Source organism: Schistocerca serialis, unplaced genomic scaffold, assembly GCF_023864345.2.
Source record: "Schistocerca serialis cubense isolate TAMUIC-IGC-003099 unplaced genomic scaffold, iqSchSeri2.2 HiC_scaffold_1400, whole genome shotgun sequence".
Taxonomy (NCBI): domain Eukaryota; kingdom Metazoa; phylum Arthropoda; class Insecta; order Orthoptera; family Acrididae; genus Schistocerca; species Schistocerca serialis.
Window position 1 is genome coordinate 974,470 of NW_026047626.1, and position 21,320 is coordinate 995,789.

General features: G+C 39.1%; 1 protein-coding gene across 1 annotated transcript in view; it reads left to right on the forward strand.

The window, feature by feature from the left end:
- The window catches only part of LOC126442682 (uncharacterized), a 363,661-nt gene that overhangs the window by 337,106 nt on the left and 5,235 nt on the right, over nucleotides 1-21,320 (forward strand). The window contains exons 2-3 of the mRNA XM_050090736.1: nucleotides 6,289-6,375; nucleotides 13,104-13,166. Coding sequence (XP_049946693.1) covers nucleotides 6,307-6,375; nucleotides 13,104-13,166 — 132 coding nt within the window. The 5' untranslated portion in view covers nucleotides 6,289-6,306. The remainder of the gene's footprint in view (nucleotides 1-6,288; nucleotides 6,376-13,103; nucleotides 13,167-21,320) is intronic.

Consider the following 21,320-nt stretch of genomic DNA (forward strand, 5'->3'; position numbering starts at 1 on the left):
ATTCGAATAATTAATTACACATGAAAGAAAATGCAAAGAATACCAAAATAGATTTCAGGCAGGAATAAAATGGAAATCACACATTCACCTTTAAAAGAATTACCATTCAAACCTGAAAATTGTTTTATAAATCTTTTCTGAATTACAAAAACAAATTTAGAGTACTTCTTGAATCATGTATCAAGCTACATTTAAAGATGAGGAACACAAATTTTGGATGCAAACCCAGTTTGCCGGAAACTGCAGGTGATAGATATTGGCATGTCAGCGTTATAGTGCCTCTACAGTATCCTCAAAAATACATTTTTGGGGTACTTACATGAGATGCTGGATGATGTTTACAGATGTAGCAATCATAATAAAATTTCTATCTGTGGACCACTTTCGAATAACAAGAACAGATGTTGCATAGTTGTAGAGCTGCATATTGGACACCATTTAAAAATCCGATATTCATATTAAAGATGCATTATAAGTTCGAGTGAAACTGCAAATGGCACTTCGATATTTGACATGCAGCATTTACCTGTCATCTCTCCAATATTTATATCATGTCCCCAAATACAAATTTTTAAATTCTTGCATGTTCTGTTCCATGTTGTGTACTATGACCTGAAGATACAATTGAGAGCTAATATGTTTTCATCCTTGCACCTAATGTCAGTTAAAAATGACAAAACAATAATGTTACTCTATAATAACTTTTGTAGTTATGCTTTGTTCAAGTGCACTATAATATAATTGAACATTGAATATCCATGTTCCTGTATTAAAAGCTAGAGTCAAGTTGAACAGTAACCTTCTGTACTTCCTTTCTGAAATTCACTGGATAGATGCTCAAATGTATGTCGCCAGTACTATGATCTGAATACATTTGCCAATATTGTGTTGACATTCAACATTTGTAGAATTCAGTGAGCTGCAGTGAAACTACAAATCCCCTTCCACTAATTACACAATGACACATGATTACACACAACCAGAACCTACCCATTTGCCTGATAGCACAGATATGATACATTTCCACCCCATAGATTAACCATTTTTGCTCATATCTGCAATCTCAAAAAACTTTAGCTATGAACAACTTCGAAAGTAGGAAGTTGATATATGCTCCTACTGAAATAATTTAACTATAAACATACATATTATGTTGTAAGAATTGCTTGGTACTCACCTTGTACACAACCTACAGAATGATACCAGACTTTATATCTTCTTGTTGTCTCACTGGCTAAGCAGAGTAATAACAGTATTTCTACCGAACTTTCTCAGATTATCACAACATATTTTAAAGACAATACAGATTGTTTTTCTAACAAAAAAAAAAAGCACACACCATCCAAACAGGCCTTGAAGGTTCAATAGTACTGACTGGCCGCCATGTCATCCTCAATCTTTAGGCATCATTAGATGGGGATATGGAGGGGCACATGGTGAGTACACCACCCTGCCAGCCATTGTCAATTTCCGTGAGCAGCTTTTGTAGACACATTAAATAAAATAACAGGTTTTTAGAGTACAATTTTTTTCATGTAGTGCCAAACATTTTCAGCAAACAACCTTTTTAGGTGCCAGATAAATCTGTACACACGCCACTCTTAGAAGATTTTAACGATTTGTTATGTTCATTGATTTAAACATGGCAATTAATTCTTGTTTTGGCTTTTGACACAAATAAATGACAACTGTAGACAATTTCCCGTGTACCTACATCAACATCTATGCTCTGTAGGCCAGCCTGAAGTCAATCGCACAGGGTATGTCCAAATACCAGTTATTAGTGTTTCTTCCCATTTCATTCACTTGGAACATGGGAAGCGTGACTGTTTGAACGCCTCTGCATGTGCTGTAATTAATCTAATCTTTCCCTCACTATATCTATGTGATTGATACATAAGGGGTTATAATATATTGGCATAGTCATAATTCAAAGTCGGTTCTCGATACTTTGTTAGTAATCTTTCTTAGGATAGTTTATGTCTCTCTTCAAATTCTGCACTTCAGCTTCTTCAGCATCTCTCTGACATTTTCACAAAGCTCAAACAGACCTGTGTCCATTTGTCCTGCCCTTCTCTGTATACTTTCAATATCTCCTGTTAGGCCTTTCTGGGACAGGTCACACACACACGAACAATATGCTAGAACCAATCACATGACTGATTTGTAAGCAATTTCCTTTGTAGACTGATTGCACTTCCCCAGTATTCTACCAATAAACTGGAGTCTACCCTCTGCTTTCGCACCAACTGAGCCACCTCATATCCCTACAAAGGGTTATACCGAGGTATTTATATAGCTCGCCTCATTGGTATTATAGTCATAGGATACTACAGTTTTTCGTGTTGAAGTGCACAGTGTTATGTTTCTGATCATTTAAAGCAAGTTGTCAGTTATTACATGCCTCTGAAATCTTATCACAGTCTGGCTGAAAATTTACACAGCTTCTTTCAGACAGTACTTCATTATGGATGACTGCATCATCTGCAAAAAGTCTGAAGTTACTGTTAATATTGTATGCAAGGTCATTAATATACGCTATGAACAGCAAGAGCCTAACACACTTCCCTGGGGCACATCTGAAGTTATTACTACATGTAACGACGACTCTCCATCCAAAATAACATGCTGCATCCTCCCCACCAAAATTCCTCATTCCAGTTGCAAAGTTAAATTAATACTCCATATGAATGTACTTTTGATAACAAGCACAGGTGTGGTACTGAGTCAGATGCTTTTCGAAAATCAATAAATACTGCATCTACCTGACTGCCTTGATCCAAAGATTTTAGTATGTCACGTGAGAAAAGAATGAGTTGGATTTCACATGACTGATATTTTCGGAATCCTTGCTGACTGGCAAGGAGGAGGTAATTCTTTTCGAGATACCTCATCATGTTTAGGCTCGGAGTATGTTCTAAGATCCTAAACCAAATGGATGTCAAGGATGCTGGACTATAACTTTGTGGATTACTTCTACTACCATCTTATAGATGGACGTGACCTGTGCTTTCTTCAAACTACTAGGCGCCATGTTTTGTTTGAGGCATCTGTGACAGATTTTAGTTAGAAGGGGGGCTAACTTACCGTAAATTCGGTGTAGAATCTGACAGGGATTCCATTGGGCCCTCGAGCTTTACTCAAGTATAACGATTTCAGTGGTTTATCAGCACCACTGACACTAGTACTTACTTCCCTCATCTTTTCAGTGTTATGAGGACTAAAGTGGGACATTTCTCCTGGGTTTTTCTTTGAAATGGAAAATCTGAAAACAGAGTTAAGCATTTCAGATTTTGCTTTGCTACCCTCAGTTTCAGTTCCTGTTTCCTTCGCTAGGAACTGGACAGTAACTTTTGTGCCACTAACAGCCTTTACATACCACCAGAATTGCTTTGGGGTTTGTGAAATATCATTTGACAACAATGCCCGGTAATTCCTCCCCATCAGTACGTGAGGTCTGCCTGGTCTCGGTTTATCTATGTTTATTCTTTCATAGCTCCACGTCAGAGTCACAGCATCGATATTCGACGTGGGCAGCTGACACAACATTTGACAATATTCTGCTGCGGCAGTCATTGAAAGCCTCATACATTGATCTCTTGACAGACAAATGCGTTTTATTCAGCAATTCTCTAGCTACAGCTCTATGCTTTGTTTTACATCTGTGACACAGTAGTCTCGATTTCTTTAGCTGTGTCTTTACAGTAACTGTATACTGTAGAGATTGCCTCCCATTATGAACTGTTCTACTGGGTACATATCTGTCCAGCGCATGCTCAACTATTCTTTTAAACTTGAGCCAGCATTCCTCTACATACTGCTGCCCTGTGCTTAAACTTTCAGTTCCTCATAGAGATACGACACTACTAATTTTTTTTATGTACTTTACTGAATACTGTTTCACTTATTCTTTGTACTCTGTTAGTCATTTGCTGCCAGAGCCATATCAAGTTCACTGATGTGGACATCCTCAAAGAGGTTAGGTCTATTTGTTGCCGTTAGAAACAATATATTTTCATCATGAGTTAGGTTTCTAACTGTCTGTTCTAGTTAGTTTTCAGAGAAGGCAACGGGACCGATGACCTCACTGTTTGGCCTCCTCCCCCAAATTAACCAACAAACGACTTTAATTTTTTTCCTAGCAGATATGCAGCTCTGATTCCAAGAATGTTAGAACGACCTCTGTGGTAGGTTTTTTCTTCCGCATTTATTGACTTTGACCACAGCAGCAGATGGTTGTAGACTTGTTGAGTTTAGTAGTTCGTGTCATACGTTTGTACGGTATTATGATGCGTTTTCTGTGTAACATGTAAGTGATTCGATGGTGGAGACAGGAAATCACGGAAAGACGCATATTGAGTGTGGCAGTAAGTCAATACTTAATTATCATTACAGCTAACTGCCTCGAATGAAGTAGTTTGCCAATGCCTTGTAATGATGCTATCGTAACTGTTCGTACAGTTATTATATCGGTTTAATTTCATTAATTGGGCACATTTGAATGACAAGTTTGTTCCACATTTAATTCTTGTATCATCTTTGGCGCCTCTGGTTATGGTTTGAGATAGCCTCAGAATTTAATAGGTAATTATTTCAGGTTATGTGCATCAGAACCAAACACTTGTTATTTTCAGTGATCTTAAGTTTCCGCATTGCGAGCAGGAGGTGACTAGTGTTTAGACAAACATATTAGTGCACATTACGTACCTGTGCTTTTCGGCAATTACGAAAAATACCAGATCGACGTGTTGGTATGTAATATGCTTGCTGTTTTCGTTTTGTCCGATAAAATTGCTAAATGTTTCCCGTGATTTAGCAAAAGAACCGCCAGAAATTTTGATGTTGTCTGTAATTACCGGAAAAGTGTCTATATGTGGTGGTTAGAGAAAGTGCAGGTCAATGTGAAATACTTGGTCATTGACGATAAAAGGCCCTCATGAAGTTCACACGCCCGCTGCATTCGTATTGTTATATTTACTTGTGTTGTGCATGCTAAGTTCGGTAACAATATTTGTGAAGGAAGGAATAGGGACAGTAAGAGTTCACTGTAATCTGATCTGTAGTTCGCCCGGGTTGTAGCGCAAACAGTTGTACTGCCAATACATTAGATTCGTTAGCACACGTTAATACTGAGTATCAGGGATTGGTTATGTTGGTATGAAAGATAATGCTGTAGAGCGAATTCATTGTGTTGCGTTTTCCATGGATTTTCAATGTGCCTATGTGCTCCATAGTTTAGTAAATAGTGATAACTGTTGTTTGTAGTAATGTGCACGTTTCACTCTATGGAAGGATATGGGAAATGTAATTTACTCTGTAAGGCCTAATGGGTATGTGCAATTGCCATCGACAAAAGCTTCCCAAAACCACAGAACATTGTCATGGGTACGCTTATGAGAAAGTAATTTCACTAAATCTTGTTAGAGGAATTTAATAAGTGTTAAATCTAGACAGTCAAGAATCATTTATTTTTCCATGCAACGTTCAGGCAGCAGTGTGTGTTTTTTAGTGACTGGGTAAAGATTGCAGCATTACGCTATATTGAGTTGATAATGTTGAATATAGATGACTGCATAAGGAAACTGTTGTTAAAAATACATACTAAACTGACTGAAAAAGAAGAAAGTTCTGTCTGTATGGGTGGATTTTCATGTTCTGCTTTTTTGAATACCATGAGCAAATGTGGGTTTATAGATTGATTGAAGGTGCAGCCAGTATCATTGAGAAATAATTCTTTTCTGTCCTTGCATACGTTGCTAAGAACATAATTATAAACCTCTTACATTATTCTGTATTTTAAGGAATTTGCAGGATACATTGACAGGCTTAGATATAGCCCAAGACTCATTTTAATCTTTTATTCTTCATATGTAAAATTGTCTACAGTAAATAGATTTGTCTGGTAAATTCACTTTTAGTAGCTTCACATGACACTTAGAAATTTATGTGGAAAAAGCAAGATATGTCAGCTACCATATTCAGAATAGGATTGTATACCACAAGCAAATGCTACTAACAGCAGTAACTGTAAGTCACTTGTTTCCATTGTGTGTGGTTTTTGTTTTCTGTCAAATTGAGTTATGTTTTCCATTAATGACAGTGAGGCTTCAGAGTCCTTATCACCAGCAAATTGTAAATCAGTTCTTTTTATTAGGTTTTTTGTTCCTCAGCCAGTTTTAAATTTTTAATATGCATTGACTTGTTTGCTGCAGCCAGAAAATGCTGCCTGTGCACTATGTTGAATAGTAACAATTTAAACAAAATCACTTTTGCTTTCTTGATTTTCAGTGGATTAGGAGAGCACTCATGGACTCCAAGGGAACTAGTTGGCTGAAAAAAGAGAAGAATGAAGTATATGCTGAACCAGGCTCCTTCGTAAATAGCTTCTTGTGTTTTTTACCATTGTTTCATTAATTTCTGTGTGCCATGTGGTGTGTAAACAAGCAGATTACCTTCCCTGTTGTTTGTCAGATGAAATATTTGGTACTGGCTGTTGGTTTTGATTCTTGACCAAACGAAGTTGTGACTCTTGGCTGTGCAACATATTTGCAATCTATTGGTATCTTGTAGTATATAATGCTGCTCTCCAATATTTAGTTTGTTTTAAAATTTCTGTAGCTTATTGTTAGTGTGATGTTGGTGTGTCAGTAGTTAATGATCAGTTTTGTTGTCTACTAGGAAATTGTCACATGTTCTTGAATTATTGTGGTGTTTGCAATCACCTGTTACAAATTAATTTTCTACTTTGATATTTAGTTTGTTGTGTTGTTAATGTCTAGATTTGTTCCTTTCTTAGAAAGTGGTATTATTAATGGATATGATAAAGTAATATTTGAGTAGGACTTTACGTGCTAGAGTACAGATGATTCAGCTGCTACTGTAGATCAGTTGTATGGCTTGCTGGATGAATTGATCAGATGCTCTATTTGTGGTCAGTTTTTAAGTTGAGCATAGTTGCTTTCTCAGACAAGAGGGATATATATCTGTGGATTTATTGCAAAGACAATATTTGGCAGTCTATTTGTCATGGTGCCTGATGGAGAAATTTAAACTCATGGCCTACAATATTGTTTTCCTGGTGCATTATTTTTGCTATTGCTCATCTAATTGGTTTTCTGCACTCAGTGTTCTTGTTAGCAATATTACTGTTCTTGATCAGTTTTTGATTTGGGGGTAGATATTCAGAATCTATTAAATATAGGGAAGTGGTAGGTGACAGAGCTGTTGTTGAAATCCTTTGAGGAGCTTAAATACTATTAAATGAAAGAGTAGTTGGTAGTGTAATTTACAACCCTAAGAAGGAAATTGTGGTAATGCTGATACTGAAAGAGTAAAGGAGTGTTACAGTTTTAACTACGGAATGTTTGCAATGCTCTTTAACCAGTAGATTTTCACATTACCACTCTAAATATTTGGTAACACACAAATTACTTAAATGTTAGTATACTGACAGTTAAACTGTGTAGGCTCAAATATGACACATCTGTAACACACAACATATGCCTACAGATTTGGTGCTCATAAAAGAAATAATTATAGCAGAATGTCACTGTCAGCTTCTGGCAAATTAAAACATGCTAAAGCTACTGTTAGAGCTCACTTCTTGATTCAGTATTTCTGAGATCAGCTAGATTTGAAGTTCCCAGTGTGTGACCATCAACATTCTACGGATAATTCTCTCCTCATTAACTCATTTTGAAAATATATTGTTCATTCCTTTCTTCATCAAAGTGCTGTAATTAATTTGTGTTTTTGTAGCTAGATCAAGGAAGAAAGCCTTTGTACTTTGAAAGGGCACGGCCGACTTCCTTCCCCATCCTTCCCTAATCTGATGAGACCAATGACCTCGCAGTTTGGCCTCTTCCCTCAAACAATCCAACCCCTAACCCCTTTGTACTTTCAATGTCTCACTTACCTTTCTTTGTATGAACTTGAACTTGGTGTGTGTAGTGTCTTGCTCATATTCAGGATGTTCATTCTTCTCTTGGTACTGTAGGTCTAGCATTGATCTCAAAATGTAAGCAGTTGGTAAAGGCAAGTCATCGTAGATTTAGCACACATGCCTTTGGTGTTCGTCTTCTTATCACTTCTTTTTGGAACAACTACAGAAGTGACAACTACAATGCACTTTCATATCATGTGATACATCTTTATTGTAAATGTATCTGTTTTTCCATTAGCTCAAAGCTGTGTGACTGAGCAGTCGCTGTTCCAGCTTTTCATGTGAGGTTGTATCTGAACTGGTCCACCAGTGAAAAGCAAAACTCATTTGCCGACAACTCAGGTGCCTCAGTTACATTTTCCAAAGAACAGAGAAAGTAGAATCAAACACAGAAAATGTCAGGATAGAATAATGGTATACAAGGGATACATTTGTACTCAACACATTGAGGAGGCCTTTGGTTTCAGGTAGGTAGAATCAATTGACTGCTAAATATGTAAGCTTTTGGACAAAGTCATTCATATGAAGTACAGAACAACACTAGATCATGAATACATCTAATGCAAGCAGAAATCTGTTGGCAGGACTGGTGACGTAAAGAGGTGCTGTGGGGTGGGAAGTGAGGGATAGCAGGGTACGGGTGGAGGTGATGCTGTGTTGACTGTGGGATTGGTCAAGGACATAGGGTGACAGAATATGGCTTCTAGGTGCAGTATTGGGAGGCTTTACGTTGGGGGGGGGGGGGGGGGGAGAGTTGTGGGGCAGGTGTGTGCACTGCTCAGTGCTAGAATGAGAGCATGGTAGGGAATAGGTGGGGCGGAGCAAACAGACTAGCAAACATTGATGCTATGGGGGGGGGGGGGGGTTATGGGGATGAGTGGTATGTTGTAGGAAGAGTTTCCATTTTGTACAATTTAGGAAAGTGCTATCATCCTCTATGATCACATCCCCCAACACACATGACTTTGTCACTGAGCAGTACCTTCCTCAGTGTCTGACTGTCTCCTAACCTACGGCCCATTCCTGGTCGCCATGTCCAACTACATTCTCACACACAATTACTTCTCTATTGAAGGGATTGCCTACAAACAAATCTGCAGTACATCAAAGGCCAACTGTATGTCACCATGTTCTGAAAATTTATTCGTAGGCCACCTCGAGGATTCCTTGCTAACCACCCAGAATCACAAACTGCTCACCAGATCAAGATTCATTGATGACATTTTTGTGATCTTCTTGGTTTGTTTATTGAACTTGATCTGATTAAGTCCATCAGACCCTCTATTAAATTGGACCATGGTTTCCCTTTTTATATCATATTTTTCTGAAACTAAGTTTTAATATGGCTAATAGTATTACAATGATTTGAGTGTCTGAAGTAGCAGTGTCAGTGAATAATACTATGAACTAAAAGTTAATACTGGCAGTACTTCTACTTCTGCAGTTGCTACCACTAGTGGTTCTGGTAGTGGTGGTGATGAAAGAATTTGTAGGTGTGCAAGGTAGACTTTTTCTGGTGCAGTGTGTTACGGGGAAAGGAAATGTAAGGAGACTCCACCAGCTAAGAATATTGGGAAACAACGTGGTTTGAATCAAATGCCAAGGCTCACACTGAGGCGTGCACAGCCTAAAATTTCCTTTACAGCCTGTTCCCAGAAACGGAATTCCCATGCCTTGTCTTGTCAGTCACAAATACAGAATCGTCTGATTCCACCCATCTGCTTTGACACATGACGTCACAAATATGGCGGAAACGACCATACACAAAGACTCCAATATGGCGCCTATGATGTCATTACATAAACATGACCACTAACACGAAAATACAATTAAAACCAACACACACATTCCACAAAAACCCAAGGAAACTAACGGGGACTAGTGTAGCAGGGGATACAACCCGTCGGCTTTGGACAATGACGTCACAAGTCGCCAAACGAGAAGCGATTCTTCTTAGTGTTGTAGCTCCCTTCAGTAGCTGATAAGTGTTTTTTGGCTTTTAAAAAAAAAATCTCACGAGATAGAGTAAACAAATCCACTTTATTAAGCAATCAGTAAAAAAAACGAAACTGAAACATAACAGCAAAAGTGAAAATGGTAAACTGCTCTCTGGCGACTTGTGACGTCATTGTCCAAAGCCGACGGGTTGTATCCCCTGCTACACTAGACCCAACTAACGGGACAAGTGTGGGAAATTGGGGGTTTTTGGGTGGGGACAAAGTAAATAAAAACAAATATACACACACCACCATACTAAACCACACAAAACGACAAAAAAAGGCACAAAACTACTCAAATTCCACTAAACACAATATACAGTGGAATCGGACATTTCGCTTGATCTACGTAGCTCAACAGCAGCTCCCGATCCCACAAATTGGAATCGAACATTTCCCTTCACCTGTTATCCTTAAGACACCTCCACATATAGCCATCCCTGATCAGAGATGCCAGAAGTTTAGTAAACCACATTTCTTCACAACATACTGAACACTTCAAGACTTCATCCAAAAATCCGAATAGTTGAAGAAATTTTATTAGAGACAATGCACTGTCCCCCATCACCGCTGACAACCAAAAACTGTTGACCCTGCCAGTCATATCCATACCTACCAAAGACATAAAAAAAGCAGTTTACCAAAATTAACACACGCCAATAAAAAAAAAGTAACGTTGACATAAGAAAACCAAAATTGTTAACTCCCTGAAAAATATTCCGCTGAAAGCACAGTCACTACCAATACCACACACGTGCAATGCTACCATGCAAATGAACATCATACGCCACGTAACACGCTACCCATAAACACACCACCAGAGAGAACCACCAACCGCAACAATACACCACCTATAAACTCGCCACACATGCAAACTAAACCAAAAACATCACCTAACACACAACTCATGAACACACCACCAGAGAGCACCACCGATCACATCAGAACACCTACAAATACGCCACTCTCACAAACTAAATTCCACACCGCCATGATGTCAAACACCACAATAGCCTTAAGTCACGGGTCAAAGCCGACAGGTGGGATCGGACACTTTGGTCGACCCCCATCTCCCACATACTCCTAGAGTAGCACTCGCCTTGCAAGTCAGTACTACCCATGACTGAAGCAACTGAATCACATTTTCTGTCGGGATTTACCCTGCCTCTCATGCCTTGAAATCGGGAATAATCTCTCCACCCTTCACACAGTTGTTTTGTCTCCAATTGAACTGATAAGATATTCTTGCTCATCGCTACTCCAGCCCTGCTTCCAACCTCTTGCCTCATGTCTCATATCCCTGAAACAGAGCTACATGCAGGACATGCATGTTTCCTGCAGCCCTGTCAGACATCTGCAACACAAAGGCAGGGCTACCTGTGAAAGCAACCCTGTGATTGGCAACTACCCACCTGCAGCCACTGTGCTGTATCCTACGTAGGCATGACAACTAAATCGCTCTGTCTGCAGGAGTGACCAGTGGCAAAGTGTGGCCAAGAAAGCTGGACCACCCACTTGCTGGAAGTGCCCCCAGCATGATGTGGTTCACTTCAGTGACTGCTTCACAGCTTGCTCCAACTGGATTCTATGTTCTAACACAACATATTATTTCCTGTAACCTCTCTAGACTCAGCCTATGCTAGTCCATGTCCTCTACCCATGTCCCCTTTTCCTGCTCTCAATTCAGCACCACACACACACACACACACACACACACACACACACACACACACACACACACACACACTCTTCTTTCCTCCCAGTGCAATTACTATTTTCCCTTTCTCAATTTCTCTCCTCCCCTTCCCCTCCCACAGTACAGCTTCCCAAAACTACCTTTAGCAACTCATACTGTCTCAGCCACATCCTTGCGTGCTATCACAGAGAACACATTATCTTCCCCCCAACCCTCCTCCCACTTTTACACTGCTATCCCTCTCTCGCTGCCCTGTACCTCCTCATATCTCACAACCTACCCTAACAGATGGTTGCTCATACCAAAAGCAGATGGTCATTCCCAGTTCCTGGAGACAGTGGCCATGTGTGTGTTTGTTGTGTTCCTGTGAATGTGTTCTCTATTTCAGAAGGGCTTTGTCCAGAACCTCAATTTTTTTAATACTGTTTCATTGTATTTGTCTGCAAGTCAGTATAGAAAGTAAACTTGCCAAATTTCAAGTTAATGGGAAAGTGAACTGGAAAAAACACTGGGTGTTGTGTGCTGCCCTTAGGTTAGTTAGGTTTAAGTAGCTCTAAGTTCTAGGGGACTGATGACCATTGCTGTTAAGTCCCATAGTGCTCAGAACCATTTGAACCATTTTTTTGGAAAAAACACACCAACCAAATCTGCAAGAAAAGTCCTCAAGATTGTTCTACCTCGTGTGTAAACTGAGAGGAGTGTTTGGTTCAGATATGTGTTAATTCCTGTGATATCAGTAACATAAAAAAAAGGTCCGTGTGATATGCTAGGTGGAACATACAGTGCCATCTGTATTTTGTTTACCAGGCTTAGAATGCTACTGGTTTTTGATATCTCTGTGACTCTGCTGTTGGCATCAGGGAGAATGTGTTCCCAGAAAGCAGTTTACAAACAAGATACTGTAAGTAATGCAAAAATCCACATCCCAAAACATAGGCTAGCAAGAACAGGAAACTCTCAGTAAGTGAATGGCCTCAAAAATCTTACTTATTATTCCCTCCCTGCTTCATCCACATCATTTTAATATTTCAAATTAAAACTGTGTGATTGGCTGATAGGAAATTCATGTTGCAATTAGTTGTATGATATGAGTATTGTTGATTTTAATATTAAAGATTCTAGTTGTGCTCACTGATTTCATTACACTACTGTTTTTTTATATGATGCGCATTTCGTATAAAATAGTTAATGATAAGTAAATAAAGATTATGGAAGTAGGAAATATGATTGACAATAGCAGCATAGGAAACTGAAGTACAAGATGCTAATAAATTTTCAAATATGTTGTCACTGATGATTGAAATGCACCTTACTGACTGTCACCGAGAAGGCCACTCTCTGAAAAAAATGAGTCATTTATTCTTTAGAAGTGTCATAGACTTACAATATGTGATACTTGTTTGTAATATATCTAAAATTGTCTTCTTAAAAGAACTCCTTGCAGATATTTCTTTACTATTCTCCACAGGTTCAGTTACACACATCTACCATGAAATTAAAAGAAGAATTGGATGAGAAAGTGAACCAACAGGTAAGTCTAGAATTTGTGTGACTGTATGAAATTAAGCAGTGTTATGTTATGGCTTAGTTTTGGTGAATATAATATAGATTGGCTTGATGCACTTGTCCATGTTAGTCTACCCTCTATAAACCTCTTAATCTCTGATGACTGTCACCTACTACATCCATTTGAACTTGCTTCTTGTCTTCATGCCATAGTCTCCCTCTACACTTTTTACCCTCACATATCCCTCCATTACCAAATTGACTATCCCTAGATGCCTCAGAATTGGTGCTATTAACAGGTCCCTTGTGTTAGTGAAATTGGTCCCTATGTTCCTCCATTTGTTTCATCTACCCATCAAATCTTCAGCATTCTTCTGTAGCACATTTCAGATGCTTCCATTCTCATCTTGTCTGAATTGCCTATCATTTATGTTTGACTTCCATACAGGGCTGCACTGCGAATATCTTCAGAAAGTACTTCCTAACACTTAAATTTATATGAGATGTGAACAGTCCTCTTTATTAGGCACATGTTCATTGATATTGCTAGTCTTCACTTTATTTCTTTCTTACTTCGGCCATTGTCAGTTACTTTGATGCCCAAATAGCAAAAGTTGTCTACTACTTTTACTGTCTCATTTTCTAGTCTAAACTCAACATTGCCTGATTTATTTAAGCTAGAATCCATTGCTTTTATTGATGTATGTCACACAATCTCCTTTAGTGGTGATATCCAATTTTACTGTTCAGTGTTTTACCTCCCACACATCCCTTCATTGACAGTTTCAAGATGCCTGTTTTGTTTGATAGAATTACATTGTCATTTGTAAACACACAGTTTGCTCTACTTTCTTCCAGATTTCCTTTGTGTCTTCGTCGTACAGAGTGCATATGAGATGTAGGCTACAAGCCTGTCTCATTTCCTACTCAGTGCTTCCCTTTCATGTCTTTAAAGTCTTAAAACTGGTGCCTGGTTTCTGTGAAAGTTGCAGACAAACTTCTGCTTCCTGTCTATTTATTCTGCTGCTGCCCAAATTCCAAAGAGTGCAGTCAACTCCACATTCTCAAAAGCATTTCAGTAAATCTGCAAAAGCTGTAAACACAATTTTGTCTTTCTTTAACTCGTCTCAGGTAAGCCATAGTATCAGTATTGCCTTGTGTTACATGCTCTTAGTATCCAAAGTGATCTTATGTAAGGTTAACCCTCTAAAAGCTTTTCCATTCTTGCAAGCGTGATATCTGATGGTCTGGTCTGATAGTATTCACACCTGTTATCAGCTGCCTTTCTTCGAATTTGAATTACTACATTCTGGTTGATGTATAACTTTGTTAGCTATCTCGTATCTTGCACAAAAGTGGAATAATTTTGTCATGGATGGCTTTCCCAAGTATCCCAATAATTCTGAGGGAATGTCATCAACTGCAATGCCCGCATCTCGTGGTCGTGCGGTAGCATTCTCACTTCCCACGCCCGGGTTCCCGGGTTTGATTGCTGGTGGGGTCAGGGATTTTCTCTGCCTCGTGATGGCTGGGTGTTGTGTGATGTCCTTAGGTTAGTTAGGTTTAAGTAGTTCTAAGTTCTAGGGGACTGATGACCATAGATGTTAAGTCCCATAGTGCTCAGAGCCAATGTCATCAACTGCAATGGCCTTGTTAAGACTTTGCTCTTTCAGTGTTGTATCAAATTCTGGCCATATCATATCATCTCCAGTCTTGTCTACAACTACTTCCTTTCCCCTTTCTGGAGCAAGTTTGTTCCCCTTTGCCTTACAACCATTCTTGTTTAGCCATATTCCACGTTCTGTTAACATCATTCCAGTAATGTCTGTATTCCCTTTTGTCAATTTTAATAGCCACATGTTTGTATTTTCTCTTCTCATCAGTTAAATTCAGCATCTCATGAGTTGTTAAGGTATTTGTACTAGGCCTTACTTTTTACCTATGTTTCCTCCTGCCTTCACTGTTTCATCTCAAAGCTGCCTATTCATCACCCAGTGTATAATTACCCTCTATTTATCACTTGTTGCCTAATGCTCATTTTCAAACTATCAATGATTTTTGGTTCATTCAACTTACCCAAATCCCATGTACTTAAATTCTACTTTTACCATTTCAACATTTCTCTCCAGTTAATAAAAACAACTCTAGCCAGAGTCCTTATCTGTCACTGGAAATGTTGTGTAGTGTACAATCCTATTTTGAAATCTTTGTTTTTGACATTACATAATCTGCTTGAAACCTTTTGGTTTCTCCATGTTATTCCACATACACAAGCTTCTTTCATGATACTTGAAACAAGTGTTTGCAGTGACTAATTCATGCAATGTGCAAAATTCTACCAGGGAGCTTCCCCCTTTCAGTCATTTATGCCATTCGATGTTCTCTTAACTATTGTGCATCCTGTTCCTACTATTGAATTTCATTACCTTCTAGAATTGGCTTTCGTCTTCCTTAGCTATTGAATAATTACTCATCAAACTTTTCCCTATTCCATTCTTCTGCTGCTCTGGTTGCCATACAAATTTCTACCACTGCTGTATTTCCTTCATGCCTACATTGCTGTTAATAATAGCTTACTCATGTTCCTATTTTCTTGCTCATTACTACGGCTCTCCCTGCATGACTCCTATTTGATTTTTTTGTGCATAATCCTGTACTGACCTGACCAGAAGTCTTGTCCTTTCTGCCACTGCACTTCAGCTCTTACTACAACTGAATATAACCTGTAAATTTTTCCTTTTCAAAGTCTCTAACCTTCCTAGGCTGTTGTCGTCGTCGTCGTCAGTTCAGAGACTGGTTTCGTGCAGCTCTCCATACTATCCTAACCTCTGCAAGCTTCTTCATATCAAAGTACGTACTGCACATCTTTCTGAATCTGCTTAGTGTATTCATCTCTTGGTCTCTCTCTTTCACTTTTACCCTCCACACAGCCATCCTATACTAAATAGGGGGTCCATTGATGCCTCAGAACATGTCCTACCAACAGATACCTTCTTCTAGTCAAGTTATGCCACAAATTCCTCATCTCCCCGATTCTATTCAGTACCTCCTCATTAGTTACATGATCTACCGATCTAATCTTCACCATTCTTCCATAGCACCACATTTCAAAAGCTTCTATTCTCTTACACACACACACACACACACACACACACACACACATGTGCAGGGAGCTGAGACCACACTGCCAATCTGTGCTCCCAGTTCTCTGAGACTGCGTGCGAGTGAGTGTCTACTGCTGACAAAGGCCTTAATGGCCGAAAGCCTTAATTGTGTGAATCTTTTTATTGTGCCTATCGTGAATCAGCATCACTGCTGTATCATGAGTAGCGACTTTCCTTCTCTGGTATGGTTACATTCCATCCTGGATTTTCCATTGTTTGATGTTTGCTTCTATTCTCTTCTTGTTTAAACTGTTTGTCATCCATATTGTCGATTTCCATCATACAAGAGTACACTCCAAACAAATACTTACAGAAAAGATTTCCCAACATTTAAAACTATACTCGATGTTAACAAATTTGTCTTCTCGGGAAAAGCTTTACTTGCCATTGCCACCCTACATTTTATATCCTGTGTACATTGACCATCATCAGTTATTTTGCTCCCCAAATAGGAAAACTCATATACTACTTTGTGTCTCATTTCCTAATATAAATCCCTCGGCATCACTGATTTAATTCGACTACATTCCATTATCCTCATTTTGCTTTTGTTGATGTTCATCTTATATTCTCCTTTCAAGACACTGTTCCTTCTGTTCAACTGTTCTTCCAGGTACTTCACTGTTTCTGACATAATTAAAATGTCGTCGGCAAACGTCAAAGATCTTATTTCTTCTCCATGGATTTTAATTTCTGCTCAGAATTATTCTTTTGTTTTCCTCACAGCTTGCTCAGTATACAGATTCAATACCATCAGGGATAGGCTACAACCCTGTCTCACACCCTTCCCAACTGCTCTTTCCCTTTCATGCCCCTCGACTCTTTATAACTGCCATCTAGTTACTGTACAAATTTTAAATAGCCTTTCGTTCCCTGTGTTTGATCCCTGCAACATACAGAATTTGAGAGAGAGTAATGACGTTAAAATTGTCAAAAGGTTCCTTCAAGCCTGCAAATGCTAGAAATATAGGTTTGCCTTTCCTTAATCTGTGTTGTAAGACAAGTTGTTGGGTCAGTACTGCCTCATGTTTTCAAAAATTTCTATGGAATCCAAACTGATTTTTCCCAAGGTCAGCTTCTACCAAGGTCAGCTCCTACCAGTTTTTCCGTTCATCTGTAATGTATTCGTGTTAGTATTTTGCACCCATGACTTACCAAACTAATAGTTTGGTTATTTTCACGTCTGTTAAAACCTTCTTTCTTTGTGAGTGGAATTATTATATTCTTCTTGAAGTCTGAGGGTATTTCACCTATCTCCTACATCCTAGTCACCACATGGTACAGGTCTGTCAGGGCTGGCCTTTCGAAGGCTATCAGTAGTTGTAATGGAATGTTGTACACTTTCAGGGCCTTGTTTCGACTCAGGTCTGTCACTGCTTCATCAAATTTTTCATGCAGTATCATTTCATCTTCATCTACATCCTGTTCTATTTCCATGATATTTCCCTCGAGTATATCACCCTTATATAGACCCTCTATATAATTCTTCCACCGTTCTGCTTTCTCTTATTCGCTTAGAACTGGTTTTCCATCTGAGCTCTTGATATTCATCCAAGTGCTTCTCTTTTCTCTAAAGGTCTCTTTAATTTTCCTGTAGGCAATATCTATCTTACCCCTAGTGATATATGCTTATCCTACTAAGATATGTAATACTCCACACTCAGACATATAGACTGCCTGGCCTGCTTTTCCTGATAACATCCTCCTGAGTAGACTCTGCCTGGAGATCTGAATGGGGGACTATTTTACCTCATGAATATTTTACCTAAGCTAATTTCGTGCAATAGAACTGCATGCTCTTGAGGAGAAAAACAGAGAGAGCTACAGTTTCGCTTTGCTTCCAGCCATTTGCATTATTGGCACAGGAAGTTGGTTAATGCTACAAGGCCAGGTCAGTTGATAATCCAGACCATTGCTCCTGCAACTGCTGGAAAGTATTTTGCCCCTCTTGAGGATCCATGTTTAAGTTTGATATCTCCTCAGATAATACTTATTTGTGTTTGCACCTAACACTGTTTTCAATGTTGTTGACATGCAAGCAACCCTACCTCGGCAGTGTCCATGGTTCATTTGGGGTGAGGACTGTGAACTATTGTCTAAAGTGCTGTCTCTGAGCAGGAGCAATAGTTCTAGCATGTATATCTGTAGAATTACTTCATTATCTATATGAAGATAAATTACAATTCTGTGAGACTGCATTGGTACACATACAAACAAACAGATGAAAACTGTTGCTATGTCTCAGATTTGAGGCTGTAACTCCTAGTTTAAGGATCAGTTACTTAAACTATTAGCGTAACCAAGCATGCCTCCAGGGCTGCCAAGGGGATTTCACTTGTGTGTCCTCATAGATTTTTGTCTTAGGTTCAGGATTTGAAGGTCAGTGGCCAGCCAATTATTTGGTAAAGCAGCATGATACCGTTCTCCATAAAAGTAGAAACAAGAAATGCATTTGGCAATTGAGTGATTTGTGAGTGCTGGCAAGTGTAAAAAATGTATTGTATAGTTGTCTGTAGCTGAGTGCATAGGATAATATTATGTTGTTGTTGTTGTTGTTGTTGTTGTTGTGGTCTTCAGTCCTGAGACTGGTTTGATGCAGCTCTCCATGCTACTCTATCCTGTGCAAACTTCTTCATCTCCCAGTACCTACTGCAACCTACATCCTTCTGAATCTGCTTAGTGTATTCATCTCTTGGTCTCCCTCTACAATTTTTACCCTCCACGCTGCCCTCCAATACTAAATTGGTAATCCCTTGATGCCTCAGAACATGTCCTACCAACCGATCCCGTCTTCTGGTGAAGTTGTGCCACAAACTTCTCTTCTCCCCAATCCTATTCAATACTTCCTCATTACTTATGTGATCTACCCATCTAATCTTCAACATTCTTCTGTAGCACCACATTTCGAAAGCTTCTATTCTCTTCTTGTCCAAACTATTTATCGTCCATGTTTCACTTCCACACAGGGCTACACTCCATACAAATAATTTCAAAACTACTTCCTGACTCTTAAATCTATACTCGATGTTAACAAATATCTCTTCTTCAGAAACGCTTTCCTTGCCATTGCCAGTCTACATTTTATATCCTCTCTACTTCGACCATCATCAGTTATTTTGCTCCCCAAATAGCAAAACTCCTTTACTACTTGAAGTGTCTCATTTCCTAATCTAATTCCCTCAGCATCGCCCGACTTAATTTGACTACATTCCATTATCCTCGTTTTGCTTTTGTTGATGTTCAATATTATAATAATCATAAAATTGGTGGTTCAGATCACACTAAGTGCTACCAGTTCTTTTAGTTTTATTTACATTCCATATGTAAAACAAATGGTAATTTTAATTCGTGCTGAGTCATACTTTTCCAATAGTTATTTTTAGTTAAAAGTTACATCAAAATGCGAGTATTGTTAAAAAATTACATTTTGGTACAAAAATGGAGAGCATAAAAGAAAAAATCTCGCATGAATGTATCAAAATTTTTATTTTAATATGTCGAATGCCCCCCATGAACGATGGACCTTGCCGTTGGTGGGGAGGCTTGCGTGCCTCAGCGATACAGATGGCCGTACCGTAGGTGCCACCGCAACGGAGGGGTATCTGTTGACAGGCCAGACAAACATGTGGTTCCTGAAGAGGGGCAGCAGCCTTTTCAGTAGTTGCAGGGGCAACAGTCTGGATGATTGACTGATCTGGCCTTGTAACATTAACCAAAACGGCCTTGCTGTGCTGGTACTGCGAACGGCTGAAAGCAAGGGGAAACTACAGCCGTAAATTTTCCCGAGGACATGCAGCTTTACTGTATGATTAAATGATGATGGCGTCCTCTTGGGTAAAATATTCCGGAGGTAAAATAGTCCCCCATTCGGATCTCCGGGCGGGGACTACTCAAGAAGACATCGTTATCAGGAGAAAGAAAAGTGATGTTCTACGGATCGGAGTGTGGAATGCCCGATCCCTTAATTGGGCAGGTAGGTTAGAAAATTTAAAAAGGGCAGTGGATAGGTTAAAGTTATAGTGGGAATTAGTGAAGTTCGGTGGCAGGAGGAACAACACTTTTGGTCAGGTGATTACAGGGTTATAAATACAAAATCAAATAGGGGTAATGCAGGAGTAGGTTTAATAATGAATAAAAAAATAGGAGTGCGGGTTAGCTACTACAAACAGCATAGTGAACGCATTATTGTGGCCAAGATAGACACAAAGCCCATGCCTACTACAGTAGTACAAGTTTATATGCCAACTAGCTCTGCAGATGATGAAGAAATTGATGAAATGTATGACGAGATAAAAGAAATTATTCAGGTAGTGAAGGGAGACGAAAATTTAATAGTCATGGGTGACTGGAATTCGTCAGTAGGAAAAGGGAGAGAAGGAAACATAGTAGGTGAATATTGATTGGGGGGAAGAAATAAAAGAGGAAGCCACCTTGTAGAATTTTGCACAGAGCATAACATAATCATAGCTAACACTTGGTTCAAGAATCATAAAAGAAGGTTGTATACCTGGAAGAATCCTGGAGATACTAAAAGGTATCAGATAGATTATGTAATGGTAAGACAGAGATTTAGGAACCAGGTTTTAAATTGTAAGACATTTCCAGGGGCAGATGTTGATTCTGACCACAATCTATTGGTTATGAACTGCAGATTGAAACTGAAGAAACTGCAAAAAGGTGGGAATTTAAGGAGATGGGACCTGGATAAACTGAAAGAACCAGAGGTTGTAGAGAGTTTCAGGGAGAGCATAAGGGAACAATTGACACGCATGGGGGAAAGAAATACAGTAGAAGAAGATTGGGTAGCTCTGAGGGATGAAGTAGTGAAGGCAGCAGAGGATCAAGTAGGTAAAAAGACGAGGGCTAATAGAAATCCTTGGGTAACAGAAGAAATATTGAATTTAATTGATGAAAGGAGAAAATATAAAAATCCAGCAAATGAAGCAGGCAAAAAGGAATACAAACGTCTCAAAAATGAGATCAACAGGAAGTGCAAAATGGCTAAGCAGGGATGG